Below are 15,859 nucleotides of genomic sequence, written 5' to 3'. Positions count from 1 at the left end.
CTATCACGGTCCACACACACCAACACAGTCATTAAGATGGCACGAAACACCTCTTCCCCCTAAGGAGGCTGAAAAAATTTGGTATGGGCCCTCAGATCCTCAAAAAGTTATACAGCTGCACCATTGAGAGCATATTGACTGGCTGCATCACCACTTGGTATGACAACAACTTGGCATCCTTCCGCAAGGCGCTAGTGAGTACGGCAAAGTAAATCATTGGGACCGAGCTTTCTGCCATCTTGGACCTCTATAACAGGCGGTGCCAGAGGAAGGCCCAGAAAATTGTCAAAGACTCCAGCCACCCAAGTCATAGACCAGGGGTTCCCAAACATTCTTGGCCCACAACCCCATTTTGATATCTAAAACTTCTCTGAACCCCAAACATGTGAAGAAATGTACACTTTACATACAAAAGTATGTGGACACCCTTTCAAATTAGTGGCTACGCCAATTTCAACCACAGCCACACAACGTTACTAACAGGTGTATAAAATCGAGCACACAGCCATGCAATCTCCATAGACAAACATTGGCAGTAGAATGGCCTTACCCTAAGAGCCCACCTTTGCAACAAGTCAGTTCGTCAAATTTCTGCCATGCTTGAGCTGCCCTGGTCAACTGTAAGTGCTGTTATTGTGAAGTGGAAATGTCTAGGCATAACAACGCAAAGTGGTAAGCCACACAATCCCACAGAATGAGACTGCCGAGTGCTGAAGCGCATACAAATCGTGTGTCCTCAGTTGCAACACTTACTACCGAGTTCCAAACTGCCATTGCAAGCAACATCAGCACAATAACTGTTCGTCGGGAGCTTCATGAAATGTGTTTCCATGGCCCAGCATCTCGCACACAAGCTTAAGATCACCATATGCAATGTCAAGCGTCATACTGGAGTGGTGTAAAGCTTGCCGCTATTGGACTCTTGAGCAGTGGAAACGGGTTCTCTGGAGCGATGAATCACGCATCACCATCTGCAGTCGTCTGCGTAGAGGTGGATCAGAGACTCACCAGCAGCAAGAGCGACATCATTGATGTATACAGAGAAGAGAGTCGGTCCAAGAATTGAACCCTGTGGCACCCCCATAGAGACTGCCAGAGGTCCGGACAACAGACCCTCCGATTTGACACACTGAACTCGATCAGAGAAGTAGTTGGTGAACCAGGCGAGGCAATCATTAGAGAAACCAAGGCTGTCGAGTCTGCCGATGAGGATGTGGTGATTGACAGAGTCAAAAGCCTTGGCCAGGTCAATGAATATGGCTGCACAGTACTGTTTCCTATCGATGGCGGTTATGATATCGTTTATTACCTTGAGCGTGGCTGAGGTGCACCCATGACCAGCTCTGAAACCAGATTGCATAGCGGAGAAGGTATGGTGGGATTCGAAATGGTCGGTAATCTGTTTGTTGACTTGGCTTTCGAAGACCTTAGAAAGGCAGGGTAGGATAGATATAGGTCTGTAGCTGTTTGGGTCAAGAGTGTCCCCCCCTTTGAAGAGGGGGATAACCGCAGCTGCTTTCCAATCTTTGGGAATCTCAGACGACACGAAAGAGAGGTTGAAAAGGCTGGTAATAGGGGTGGCAACAATTTCAGCAGATAGTTTTAGAAAGAAAGGGTCCAGATTATCTAGCCAGGCTGATTTGTAAGGGTCCAGATTTTGCAGCTCTTTCAGAACATCAGCTGACTGTATTTGGGAGAAAGAGAAATGGGGAAGGCGTGGGCGAGTAGCAGAGGGGAGGGCAGTGCTGTTGACCGGGGTAGGGGTAGCCAGGTGGAAAGCATGGCCAGCCGTAGAAAAATGCTTATTGAAATTCTCAATTATAGTGGTTTGTGTCGGTGGTGACAGTGTTTCCTATCTTCAGTGCAGTTGGAAGCTGGGTGGAGGTGTTCTTATTCTCCATGGACTTTACAGTGTCCCAGAACTTTTTTGAGTTTGTGTTGCAGGAAGCAAATTTCTGCTTGAAAAAGCTAGCCTTGGCTTTTCTAACTGCCTGTGTATACTGATGCTGTTGTCCGTTAGAAACATGCACAGCCTAGGGAAGGGGGCATGGTTCGCTTTTGAAATACTCTCTCCAATAAGAATTCTTCCCTCTGAATCCACTGATTCGGTCACTCATCAGTATAATATTTTAGTATTTCCCCTGCATGCTTGTGTTCAGTTCGTTCAGTTTTCCAAATATGTCTGTTACATAGTCAAGGAAACACATTTTTTTTCATTACACCCAAAAAATTTTTTGGGGGGTGGGGGTTTTACATCTATTTTGAATGACTACAGTTCCTCTCTCAATGCGAAAAATCTTTCAAACACTCTCCCTCAATAACCACCAAGCCTCAGTGTGTAATAGAACACTGTCATGCTCTGATGCTCTCATATCTCCACATAGTTTAGCTAACAGGCGTGCGCGCAGGGGATGTGGTTTGATGAGGTTGATAATAAAAGTTACCTGCTGCAGTACAGCGGCAAGAAAAAGTATGTGAACCCTTTGGAATTTCCTGGAATTCTGCATAAATTGTACATAAAATTTGATTTGATCTTCATCTGATCAAGTCACAACAATAGACAAACACAGTGTGCTTAAACTAATAACACACACATTATTGCATTTTTCATGTCTATATTGAATACATCATTTAAACATTCAGTGTAGGTTGAAAAAAGTATGTGAACCCCTAGGCTAATGACTCCAAAAGCTGGAGTCGAATCAATGAGACGAGATTGGAGATTTTGGATAGAGCTGCCCTGCCCCATAAAAAAAACTCACAACATTTTTGTTTTCTATTCACAAAGAAGCATTGCCTGATGTGAACCATGCCTCGAACAAAAGAGATCTCAGAAGACCTAAGATTAAGAATTGTTGCCTTGCATAAAGCTGGAAAGGGTGACAAAATTATCTCTAAAACTCAGTCCACGGTAAGACAAATTGTCTATAAATGGAGAAATTTCAGCACTGTTGCTGCTCTCCCTAGGAGTGGCCGTCCTACAAAGATGACTGCAGGAGGACAGCACAGAATGCTCAATGAGTGTCAGCTAAAGACATACAGAAATCTCTGAAACATGCTAACATCTCTGTTGACGAGTGAAGCATTACAGCACAGTTGAAAAATATATGGCAAATAGAAAGAGATAGATGGGAGGGGCTGAATGGAGCTGAAGTGTGGGACTAAGAAAACAAATGTAAAACATACGGGGTCTGTAAAATGTATATAGGTTCAGAAATGTTGTGAAATAGCAGAGTTACAAATAGAAATCAAATTGGACAGACATCAGAAAGGAAGGCCAGGACTAAAAACAAACAAAACATATTTCTATTGTAAAATAGATTGTGTCTGTAAAATGTGTATAGTATGCAAACTCAACAAAAAAAGAAAAAATAATTATAATTATAATTGTTTGTGTGTTATTCGTTTAAGCACTGTGTTTGTCTATTGTTGTGACTTGGATGAAGATCATATAACATTTTATTAACACTTTATGCAGAAACCCAGGTCATTCGAAAGGGTTCACATAATCTTTCTTCCCACTGTATATCTGTGCTTACCTGCTGCAGAGTTCTGTGCTCAGCTCTTTTGCTGCCAGTTGCTCTCGGTATCAGACAATGTGTACATATGGCAGAGGGAGACACATTCATGACTAGAGTGCAGAGGCCTGCCCGCCGTCCCGCTATAGTTGGAGTCACATCTGTGCAAAAGCCCACCATTCAACCCCATGGAATCTGTATTTCGTCAGTATAGGCGCACAGCACACTGAACATCCCCTGTGCCCTTCCGTGCTCGAGAATCGTGAGACAGAATAATATGTCCTCATGAATAGCATACCCCGACATGTATAGCAAACAAAAGACAATACATGGGCATCTCGGCCCTCACAGCTAACGTCCATTTGGAGAGCATAAGCTGGGGAGTTGAGTCGTTCAGTCAGTTTCCTCTTGAATAAGATTTGAATTGATTGCTAGCAATATAATAAATTATTCATTCAACAGTCTTCTCTGACAAGGTATTGATGTGAGTTTCTGTGCCTCCGCCTCCCCACACAATGTTTTCACCATATCAATTGCGGCCGGTAGTATCAAAGTCTCGGCCATAATGTGTATTTTCATAGCGTAGCGAGCCTAGCCATTCACCATGGGAATGATTCAAGTGCAATGGTCAAGTGCAGCCTATTTCTGTGATCTAATGGCGCTCTCTGGTTGAATGAATGAATGTTTTAGTTTAAAAAAAAATATTTAGATTTTTAAGGTTAACCACATTACAATGATTTTAAGAGACAAAGACGATACTATATCATTTTTTGGTATATATATTTTTTTTCTCTGGATTTTGGAAATTGTCCCGCAACCCCATTTTCATATCAGAAGACCCCATATGGGGTCGCAACCCCTAGTTTGAGAACCCCTGTCATAGACTGTTCCCTCTGCTACCGCACGGCAAGTGGTTCCGATGCACCAAGTCTGGAACCAAAAGGACCCTGAACAGCTTTTACCGAAGCCATAAGACTGTTAAATAGTTAGTTAAATAGTTAACCTTATATCTTCCCGGGACTATCTGTATTGACCCTTTTTGCACAAACTTATTTGTATTCATCACAAACACTGCTGCTACTGTTTATTATCTATCCTGTTGCCTATTCACTTCATTCCTAGTAATATGTACATATCTACCTCAGTTACCTCGTAGCCAAGTTATCATTACTCATTGGGTATTTATTATTACATGTTATAACTTTTCTAATAATTCTCTATTTTCTTTCTCTCGGCCTGTGACGAATACAATTTGATTTGATTCAAACACTATACTCCCAGACTGAGCCATCAGATACCACTGTAAAGTGAACTCCCTTTTCTTTGTCATTTCACCTCTATTCTCTAGTTGGTTAGCGTCTATCTGAAGTTCCCAGTTCTATCTCCAGTTGTTATCTGTTCTTATCAGTTCTTATGTTAATTATATTCTTAATAAGACATAATTTCAAAGATCTTTAGCAACACTATAAAAAAAAGATCATTACCTATGTTTTCCGTGGAGAGTGTGAAGCTTTTCCACTCTGCTGATAGCACATCTGCTAAAGCTCCAGTCAGTTTATCAATGCTCTCCACCACAGTGAATGGTCCCACAGTCGCCTGTATGGGGGAAAAAAATAATATATATATATATATTTGCATTTGTGTGAAACATAAACATATTACTGAAATGGGATTTTCTGGTTGAAAACTGGTCATGTAACCAGAATACAACAAACTGGTTTCTGTTACAATCAGGTAATGACATATTTTTTCACGACAAGATCAAGTCATGAAAATCAGGTAATGACATATTTTTTCACGACAAGATCAAGTCATGAAAAATACATAATATTCCTGTTGTTTTGTGGTCAGATTACAACTTCCTTATAGAACCAGTTCCTTATAGAACATAGAAAATTACACATATAAATAGAAACTTCACATTCATTGTAGACTTAAGACAAAAGTGTTACAAAATTATTACGACCAGTATACAACCTGACCATAAAATCATTAAATACGTAATTGCAACCAGTTCTGTTTGCTGGTTTAATACATTATATAAACGTGTGAAGACTGAAAACGTACAACGTCCTCCGGCCGACCTAGCCACTGGGCGGCCATCTTAGGGTCCAGGATGAGACTGGCCAGTTTCAGGTAGTTGGTGGCAATGGACACCATGGCCTCGGCAGAGTCTAGGCCCTCCTGGGCATGGTTGACCTCCTGGGTGGTGGTGGTGGTGGCCTCCAGTTTCATCATCTCGGTGAGGTAGAGGACATCGGTGGACGTGAGGATGTCCGGACTGGCCTCCAGGACCCTGACCAGCACGGTGGTCAGTCCGCTCAGCGACACCAAGTCTTTCTCAGACGACGCGTTCATGCTCATGTCCTCAATCACCTTGGTGAAAAACATGGTGGTTTTAACCATAGAAATAGATTAACTATTAGAACATTAGAGAACTTTGACTTGAATGTGAATGTCTATTGGGATTATTTACAGTGCATTTGGAAAGTATTCAGACCCCTTGACTTTTTCCACTTTGTTACGTTACAGCCTTATTCTAAAATAGATTAAATATTTTTTCCCCCTCATCAATCTACACACAATACCCCATAATGACAAAGCAAAAACAGGTTTTAAGACAAAAACATTTACACAAGTTTTCAGACCCTTTACTCAGTACTTTGTTGAAGCACCTTCGGCAGCGATTACAGCCCCAAGTCTTCTTGGGTACGACGCTACTAGCTTGGCACACGTATATTTGGGGAGTTTCTCACATTCTTCTCTGCAGATTCTCTCAAGCTCTGTCAGGTTGGATGGGGAGTGTTGCTGCACAGCTATTTTCAGGTCTCTCCAGAGATGTTTGATCAGGTTCAAGTCCGGGCTCTGGCTGGGCCACTCTATGATATTCATAGACTTGTCCCGAAGCCACTCCTGCGTTGTCTTGGCTGTGTGCTTAGGGTCAATATCCTGTTGGAAGGTGAACCTTAGCAACAGTCTGAGGTCCTTAGCGCATTGGAACAGGTTTTCATAAAGGATCTCTCTGAACTTTGCTCTGTTCATCTTTCCCTCGATCCTGACAAGTCTCCCTGCCGATGAAAAACATTCCCACAGCATAATGCTCCACCGTAGGGATGGTGCCAGGTTTTCTCCAGACGTGATGCTTGGCATTCAAGCCAAAGAGTTCAATCTTGGTTTCATCAGACCAGAGTATCTTGTTTGTCAAGTTCTGATAGTTCTTTAGGTGCATTTTAGCAAACTCCAAGCGGGTTGTCATGTGTCACTTCCTGAGGAGTGGCTTCTGTCTGGCCACATAAATGCCTGATTGGTGGAGTGCTGCAGAGATGGTTGTCCTTCTGGAAGGTTATTCCATCTCCACAAACTTATTTCATTTAAGAATGATTCCTCATGAAGCTGGTTGAGAGAATGCCAAGAGTGTGCAAAGCTGTCATCAAGGCAAAGGGTGGCTACTTTGAAGAATCTCAAATATAAAATATATTTTGATTTGTTTAACACTTTATTGGTTACTATATGATGCCATGTGTTATTTCACAGTTTTGATGTCTCCACTATTATTCTACAATGTAGAAAATAGTAAAAATAAAGAAAAACCCTTGAATGAGTAGGTGTGTCCTAACTTTTGACTGGTACTGTACATATTCACAACCCTTAGCTATGATGCTCCAAGTTGAGCTCAGGTGCATCCAATTTCCTTTGATCATCCTTGAGACGTCGCTACAACTTGATTGGAGTCCACCTGTGGCCAATTAAATTGTTTGGACATGATTTAAAAAGAAAAACACCTGTCTATATAAGGTTCCACAGTTGACAGTGCATGTCAGAGCAGAAACTCCAAGGAACTGTCTGTAGAGCTCTGAGATAGAATTGTGATGAGGAATTTATTTGGGGAAGGGTAAAAAAAAACTTTTCTAGAGTGTTGAACGTTTCCAAGTGCACAGTGGTCTCCAGCATTGGGAAATGTAAAAAAAAAAAAACATGGAACTACCCACACTCTGCCTAGAGCTGGTCATCTGACCAAACTGAACAACCGGGCAAGAAGGACTCTGACAGAACTACAGAGAGTTCAGTTCCTTGGCTGATATGGGAGAACCTGCCAGAAGGACAACACTTCACTTCACCAATCTGGGCTTTATTGGAGTGGCCAGACTGAAGCCACTCCTGAGAAAAAGGCACATGGTATTGTGGAATATATAATCAAAGGGAAGAGAGACCAGATTCTTTCAAACAACACTTTATCATAAGAAAAAAAATATATGCAAAAACGAAGCAATCAACATCACCAAGAATGGTTCAGAGTTGAAAGCTTAACAAACATAGCCGGGTCTCTGCTTTTATAGAGAAAATACATACAACCCCTTTCTGTATATGTGGCAGTCAGCGGATAGTGTGCAAAAGGTAATTAGTTAACACATTCACAACAGCAAAACACTATAATGTGCTCCTTTCTGCAAGTTTCCATACATGTGACTTTCTGTAGATAGTAAACCCACGGGATGTCACATGCTGCGGCCGCACCCAAGCGGACCTTAGTTATACACCCAGTCTTCTTAAGTTCCACAAAGACAAGGTTGTATCAGGTTAGAAAAACACCAGCATATAACAAGATCATTCTTTAAACAGTAAAACACGGGATAGAATGACTAATTATGTATTTTCCACGATAATGACCGCACGCCTGGAGTTGCAGGTGGAACGCTGGAATGGCTTCAGAACAAGAATGTGAAAGTCCTTGAGTGGCCCAGCCAAAGCCCAGACTTGAATCCCATAGAAAATCTGTGGATAGACTTGAAGATTGCTGTTCACCACCGCTCCCCATCTAAATTAACCCCCTAGAATCGATGTCCATGCCCCAGTGGAAATCTAATTAGCATAGACCTAGAGCGGTGTTTGTCAGACCATGAGACATCCCGAAAATCGGTCTTCTTACTAAATTGTCTGTAGCGTCCGAATGTTTTGGTCTACGAGCCCCACAAACGTCTTGAACTCGTCTGAAGTCGGTACAGCCGATCTGCCAACTTCTGTCTGTAGTGTTCGAACAGTTTGGCCTACACACTAATATAACCCATCTGTGGAAAGGTGATACTCTAAAGAACACGTACATTTCAGTTGTTTTGCTCTAGGATGCCCACAGGCCTCACAAGACTCGTCCCCTGGTACCAAATGAAAACATTTATGGAAGTATATATGGAGACTGTTTAGTTCCAAAAATAAGGGGTTAAACACATGTAAACATTTCTTTTGGGGGGGGGGACTATCTGTTGTTCCATGTAGTGAATCTGTTATTCAATGCGTTTGTATGGGCTAATAGCAGTAAAGGTCAAATAAAAATGTTAATTAAATAATTTGTTTATATATTTTTTGATACTTCAAGGCTTGCGGTTGTTGTACGCAGAATCCGGACTGATGAAGCTGCATTTGAATGGCGTGAAACTAATAGGCTACAGCTGGGTGAACCTTCCAATTTACAGGGTTGGTCGAGAGCATCCTTGCTCACCTTACTGAAAAACGCCGTCTTGGGAAAGCCGAAGATGTCCAACTCCTCTAGAATAAAAAAAGTGAACAAAACAATGTTAGCATGAGATATCTCAGGATATACTGAATAAAACATAAACAACCCCCCAGAGTTGATGTCCGTGCCCCAGTGGAAATATAATTAGCAGAATACAAAAATCCCCATCAAAATCCTTTTGTTTAAGCTAGAGATATCGTGTTTTTTTTTTTGCATGGGCTGCGTCTCAAATCACTATGCTGGAAGGTGGCGTGGCTACAGTACAGTGGTGTTTGTCAGACCATGTGACATCCCAAAAATCGCTCTTCTCACAAAAACATCTGTAGCGTCCGAATGTATTACCACTCTACACAGATGAGACTCTCCCAAACACAATGGTGTTCTCCGTTTTGCTCTACTACCCCCACGAGGGTCACGGGACTCGTTTGAAGTCGGTGCCGCCGATCAGCGAACTTTTGTCTCTAAAGTCGGAACAGTTTGGGCTACACACTAATAATGAAACGTGAGACTCTCACGAACACATTTTGCTCTAGGATGCCTAAAATCCTGATATTTATTATATCTCTCAGATATAGGACAGACAGTTTCTTTTATTGACTGTTGATCTGTTTTGTCATGTATGAATCTTTTCTTCAATGTGTTTCTATGGGCTAACAGCAGTAAGGCCAAATTTAATGTTTCATCAATTAATTGTTTTATATACTTTTTTTGATACCTAAACAGGTCCTAAAATTCGAAATCAAATAGCTAAATGATCCTTGGTATGACCATCTTAAAACAACCCCCCTCCCTTCTCCCCTTCTGACTTAAGGGGCAATGAGGGACTGGTACAACCATCCTTTGGTACATCCATAACATGTAAATGCCTCATGAGCTTAGTTCAACTGTTGTACCCAATCAGAAACCCAAATATAAGCTTGTTTTATTCCATGCCAAGTAAACAATGTAACAAACACTGTATAGCTTCAAAACATGGCTAACACTATCATTTTGATCTTATGGATGGTCAGTCCTTGTGTCCATAGCTCTGTCTATCAATTACATTTCTCCAGCCTCATCACTCAGTTTACCTAAACAAGTGGCGGGCTGACCACTTTGTTGTTCGAATCCTGGATTGCCCCTTTAAGATGACTGGATAGGCGAAAGCAAGGTATCTACAGAGGTAGACTTAACTTTACCAATTATAGATTAGTGATTACCTAAAGGATGGAATGACTTGGGTCTGTTTGAATGGGTGCAACGTTATTGAATGTCCAGATATAAATGTATTGTGTAAAACAAATATTTGACAGGTAGAATAGGGAATCCTGCTAGCTCTATTAATCCCATTTATATAACGTTCTAAACATATCACCTTTCTGAACACATCCTAGATTTAATTTTGAAAGTATCCAAGCAGGGCCATTGAGTTTTTTATTACATTGGCACCATAACATAACAAGAGTCTATTTGAGACAGGTGACGCTTGACTTTTAAAAGATGTATCTTATTTTACACCGGATGTTGTTTAATCCAAAGACAAAAACATGCACTCCCCCTTTGATTGATTTGAGGTGATTTAGAAATAATTAGATCATGTTTCGATGACATTTAACTGTTATCAGTGAGCGATCACCTTTCTCAAACTGGCAGACGGCACCTCTCTGACTGTCACAAACGTCTAAGCCCCAGCCTCCACTCAGGGGGTCAAAGGTGACACACTCCCCAGCCTGAGGTGCATCCACCACCTCAGAGAAGTTGTGATATGGCACCACATCTGAATCCAACAGGGAGTACAGGAACTCGTCGGCCAACTCACTGCTGTTAGCTAGTAAGGAAGAAATAACAGAAAAAAACAGGGAGCCAAAAAGATAAGGAATGTCCATTGTACATCAATCAATCAAATGCATTTTTTAAAGACCTTTTAGAATCAGAAGATGGCACAAGGGCTTTACATTAAATTGTCGAGGGTTGCAAACTTACAGTAACTTTACAAAAATTCTCCGGTTTTCCAGATATCCAGGTTGGAGGATTCCTAGAATCAGGAAGGATTGACCAAGGACGAAATCCTCCAACCAGGAATTCTGGAATATAGCCCTAAAACCTGTCCTTTACCCCAAACAGCAAGCAAAAGCAGTAGCACATTGTCCAGGAAAAACTTAGTAGAAGGAAGACAAGTGTCTAACTCAAGGCACAGCAATTTACCATGTCCTTAAAAACAAGCGCAAAAGTGACAATCTTCCCAGCGCTAACGGGAAGATAAGTCCCACAAAAAGCAGGTCTTAATGGTAACGCACTTGATAGTGGCATGGATTTTGAGAGCGGAAAAGCAGACTATCCAGCCATGACACACAGTGCCCATGGAAAAGACATGTCCTCTTAATCAAGGCTGGTTTAGCAGCATCGCACAGGTGAGTCTTTTTGGCCTACGTGTGCACACAGTGCCATGGAACAAGACAAGAGATATATGATATCATGCTTCTGACCCCATCCTGTGTAGAACTATGGTTGTTGTTTAAAAAAAAACAGATTTCTTGTTTCCCATTTCATATCAGGCCCTCCTCTACCCTTAACCTAGGTCTAGGCTACTAAGGCTGGTTAAACAGCAACGTGTTGTTTCCTCTTTATCCTTGCCTTGCAAAGTAGCATATCCATAAAGGTGTTTAGTCAATGTGCCTTGAACAGAAAATATACTGCACATCCTTAAACATACGGTGCATTCGGAAAGTATTCAGACCCCTTGACTTGCCACACATTTTGTTACGTTACAGCCTTATTCTAAAAATGATGAAATTGTTTTTTCCCCCTTCATTACACACAATACCACATAATGACTAAGCAAAAAAACAGTTTTTTATACATTTTAGCAAATATACAAAAACAAAACCCTGAAATATCACATTAAAATAAATATTCAGACCCTTTACTCAGTACTTTGTTGAAGCACCTTTGGCAGCGATTACAGCCTCGAGTCTTCTTGGGTATAACGCTACACTCTTGGCACACCTGTATTTGGAGAGTTTCTCCCATTCTTCTCTGCAGATCCTCTCAAGCGCGGTCAGGTTGGATGGGGAGCGTTGCTGCACAGCTATTTTCAGGTCGCTCCAGAGATGTTCGATTGGGTTCAAGTCCGAGCTCTGGCTGGGCCACTCAAGGACATGCAGAGACTTGTCTCAAAGCCGCTCCTGTGTTGTCTTGGCTGTATGCTTAGGGTTGTTGTTCTGTTGGAAGGTGAACCTTCGCCTCAGTCTGAGGTCCTAAGTGCTCTGGAGCAGGTTTTCAGCAAGGATATTTCTTTACTTTACTTTGTTCATCTTTCCCTTGATCCTGACTAGTCTCCCAGTCCCTGCCACTGAAAAACATGCCCTCAGCATGATGCTGCCACCACCATGCTTCACCGTAGGGATGGTGCTATGTTTCCTCCAGACGTGATGCTTGGCATTCAGGCCAAAGAGTTCAATCTTGGTTTCATCAGACCAGAGAACCTTGTTTCTCATGGTCTGACTCTTTCAGGTGCTTTTTGGCAAACTCCAAGCGTGTCATGTGCATTTTACTTAGGAGTGGCTTCCGTCTGGCCACTCTACCATAAAGGCCTGATTGGTGGAGTTCTGCAGAGATGGTTGTCCTTCTGGAAGGTCCTCCATCTCCACAGAGGAATTCTGGAGCACTGTCAGAGTGACCATCGGGTTCTTGGTCCCCTCCCTGACCAAGGCCCTTCTCGCCTGATTGCTTAGTTTGGCCGGGCGGCCAGCTCTAGGATGAGTCTTGGTGGTTCCAAACTTCTCCCAATTAAGAATTGGGAACCTTCAATGCTGCAGAAATGTTTTGGTACCCTTCCCCAGATCTGTGCCTCGACACAATCCTGTCTCGGAGCTCTACGGACAATTCCTTCGACCTCATGGCTTGGTTTTTGCTCTGACATTTATTTTTTGAATTTTTTTCACCTTTATTTAACCAGTTGAGAACAAGTTCTCATTTACAACTGCGACCTGGCCAAAAAAAAGCAAAGCAGTGCGACAAAAACAACAACACAAAGTTACACATAGGATAAACAAACAGAGTCAATAACACAATAGAACAATCTATATTCAGTGTGTGCAAATGTAGTAAGATTAGGGAGGTAAGGCAATAAATATACCATAGTTGTGAAATAATTACAATTTAGCATTAACACCGGAGTGATAGATGTACAGATGATGATCTGCAAGTAGAGATACTGGGGTGCGAAAGAGCAACAACAACAAAAAACTATATGGGATGAGGTAGTTGGGTGGGCTATTTACAGATGGGCTGTGTGCAGGTGCAGTGATCAGTAAGCTGCTCTAACAAGCATTTCGCTACACTCGCATTAACATCTGCATGTGACAAATAAAATGTGATTTGATGCTTAAAGTTAGTGAGGGAGATATAACATACACAACATACACTGTCAACTGTGGGACCTTATATAGACAGGTGTGCGCCTTTCCAAATCATGTCCAATCAATTCAAATTACCACAGGTGGACTCCAATCAAGTTGTAGAAACATCTCAAGGATGATCAATTGAAACAGGATGCACCTGAGCTCCATTTCGAGTCTCATAGCAAAGGGTCTGAATACTTTTGTTAAGGTATTTCAGTTTTTTTATTTTTAATACATTTGCTAAAATTTCTACAAACCTGTTTTTCGCTTTGCCATTATGGGGTATTGTGTGTAGATTGATGAGGATTTATTTTTTATGATATCCATTTTAGAATAAGGTTGTAATGTTAACAAAATGTGGAAAAAGTCAAAGGGTCTGAATACTTTCCGAATGCACTGTATGCGCCTACCTGCATACTTAATTTAGCTTCTTCAAGTATCCATACCCATCTCCAGAGAGAGCATCTCATCCAGTTACCAAAGTAAACTTACAAACTTATTTCAGAAAGAAAACGCCACCTGGAAATATGTTTAACCATATATTAAGCAATGGATAATGCAAGTCTTGGCGATATAGGCTCTGCTCCATCAGGGTAGCTCACTGCCCAAGCAAAGCATCAATATAAAATAGCCTACAGGCAGTGAGTGCGGTAAGCTATACCAATCCCCCCGGCAGGAACACAGAACCTTACAGGTAGAGGCTGGGGTGATGGTGGGAACAAGAAGCCAGCACATAGTAGCAGGAAGTGGCAGCAGGATGAGTGAGCAGACGCAGTCAGCTTAAATAGACCGCCAAATAAGGTAGACCTGATTGATACTAACCTCTAATACAATAGATGCCATCTCAGCTGATGTGTCAGCCTGAGGAGGTGCACTCAGGTTTATTTTCTGAGCTGGCTCCGCTTAATTTAAATGATTAATTCCAATAATGCAGTATCAACGGTAGGCCTAGGCTATATTTTGCATATTGAGAACCTGCCTCACACATACAATACATTTTACGAGAGCCTAGTATTTTTATTTTAGGAGAAGTGCGATGAGTAAAGATATGTACGCTAGGCTTTTAAAGCCAATTACAACCATATTGACTGCCAACACTCCAAACATAGGCTATTGAGCAAACACTGGATGTTCATTTTTCTTTTACTAGTACTGAGCTTTTAGAGTGCTGTTTCAGTTTCACCCCCTCCCCCCACAGAAAAACTATAAAATAAAATGACTGGCATTACTGCTTATCACTTATTAACCATAATGTATTCACATTACTTTATTTTAATTAAATATTTTAAATGTTGTGTATATTACATTTCTTTTAGGCCTATTTGAAGACTATTATTTCATTCCAAGTCATCATCTCATCTCTATAGAACTGTTGCCTATGCCCTCTGACACAAATCACTTTTTTTTTTTCTTTTTTTTTTATAGTTCTTCAAAGTAAAAACCACATACTTTTAAAACGGCTGAATACAAACTATCAATCTTAGATCATGTATTTTCAGGTAGAGATACCTCACGTAGCAACTGCTCTTTATCCCTTTCAATTGCGAGTTCTTTCTGTCTCTTCTCCATCTCAGAACATACAAGTAGGTGCGCAATGGATTATGGTCATTGTAGTTATTTACCATGTTTTCTGTGCTAAACTATGTAGAATATTGGCCTGTTGGAAACTACACCTCCCTACTATATCTCACAGTTCAGGCTTGATCTGATTTATCGCTAGATAAACTGCACATTCTGCACTCAAAAAACAACTGCACTCAAAAAACAAAAAAGAACGAAATGGAATGAAAATAAATAAACAACTAACAGTCAATTAGTTGTTAGAAAAAAATTAAATAAGCAAAATTTCAGTTAAATGCTCAGCACGATTTTTTACTGTTGCTATTACTCGTTACTGTGGCCTATACTATTTAATGAACTGTAGTATCAATCCACAATGGACCAGGACGAGAATAGTCCACGCCCCCAGCTGAATAGGAGTTGATGAAAATGCAAAGACAGTCAATAACCTACAGAACTTGAGACAAACGCATGCACTATTAAGCCATGGAATGCGTTGATTGGCCAGTCAGTGGCCAAGCCCTTGTCACACCTACAACTTGTTTATTAATCAAAACCCAGCCCTTTCGCGCCACCATCAATTATTTCACTCATAATTCCAGCTGTGAAAATAGCAAAAATATTTGACACACCCCCAGACGTATAGCTCTACCGCCAACGCTTAGATTTACCATTGAATTAGTAAGTAAGTAGTCTTGCATGAGCCTTGGATTGTGCGAGTCGAAACGGCTCATAGGGCAGGAGCCTATCTCCTGTTTCTGTAGCGTGAGGAAGCTTGATGTACACCCCGTGGCACAGGACACCAGTCTATCGCAGGGCCTTACCCCCAATCTATCTCCTAAATGCTGAGTGCCAAGCAGAGACGCATCAGGTCCCATTTTTCAGTCACA

At 41.5% G+C, this 15,859-nt stretch overlaps 1 protein-coding gene across 1 annotated transcript in view; it reads right to left on the bottom strand.

The window, feature by feature from the left end:
- The window catches only part of LOC129811096 (adhesion G-protein coupled receptor D2), a 158,370-nt gene that overhangs the window by 130,664 nt on the left and 11,847 nt on the right, over window positions 1-15,859 (bottom strand). Inside the window, exons 6-9 of the mRNA XM_055862263.1 lie at window positions 10,643-10,834; window positions 9,013-9,059; window positions 5,586-5,894; window positions 5,003-5,114 (exon numbers count right to left, since the gene is read on the bottom strand). Coding sequence (XP_055718238.1) covers window positions 5,003-5,114; window positions 5,586-5,894; window positions 9,013-9,059; window positions 10,643-10,834 — 660 coding nt within the window. The remainder of the gene's footprint in view (window positions 1-5,002; window positions 5,115-5,585; window positions 5,895-9,012; window positions 9,060-10,642; window positions 10,835-15,859) is intronic.

This window comes from Salvelinus fontinalis, chromosome 14, assembly GCF_029448725.1.
Source record: "Salvelinus fontinalis isolate EN_2023a chromosome 14, ASM2944872v1, whole genome shotgun sequence".
NCBI lineage: Eukaryota > Metazoa > Chordata > Actinopteri > Salmoniformes > Salmonidae > Salvelinus > Salvelinus fontinalis.
The sequence above is the reverse complement of the archived record's forward strand: the minus strand, read 5'-3'. Positions and strand labels throughout refer to the sequence as shown.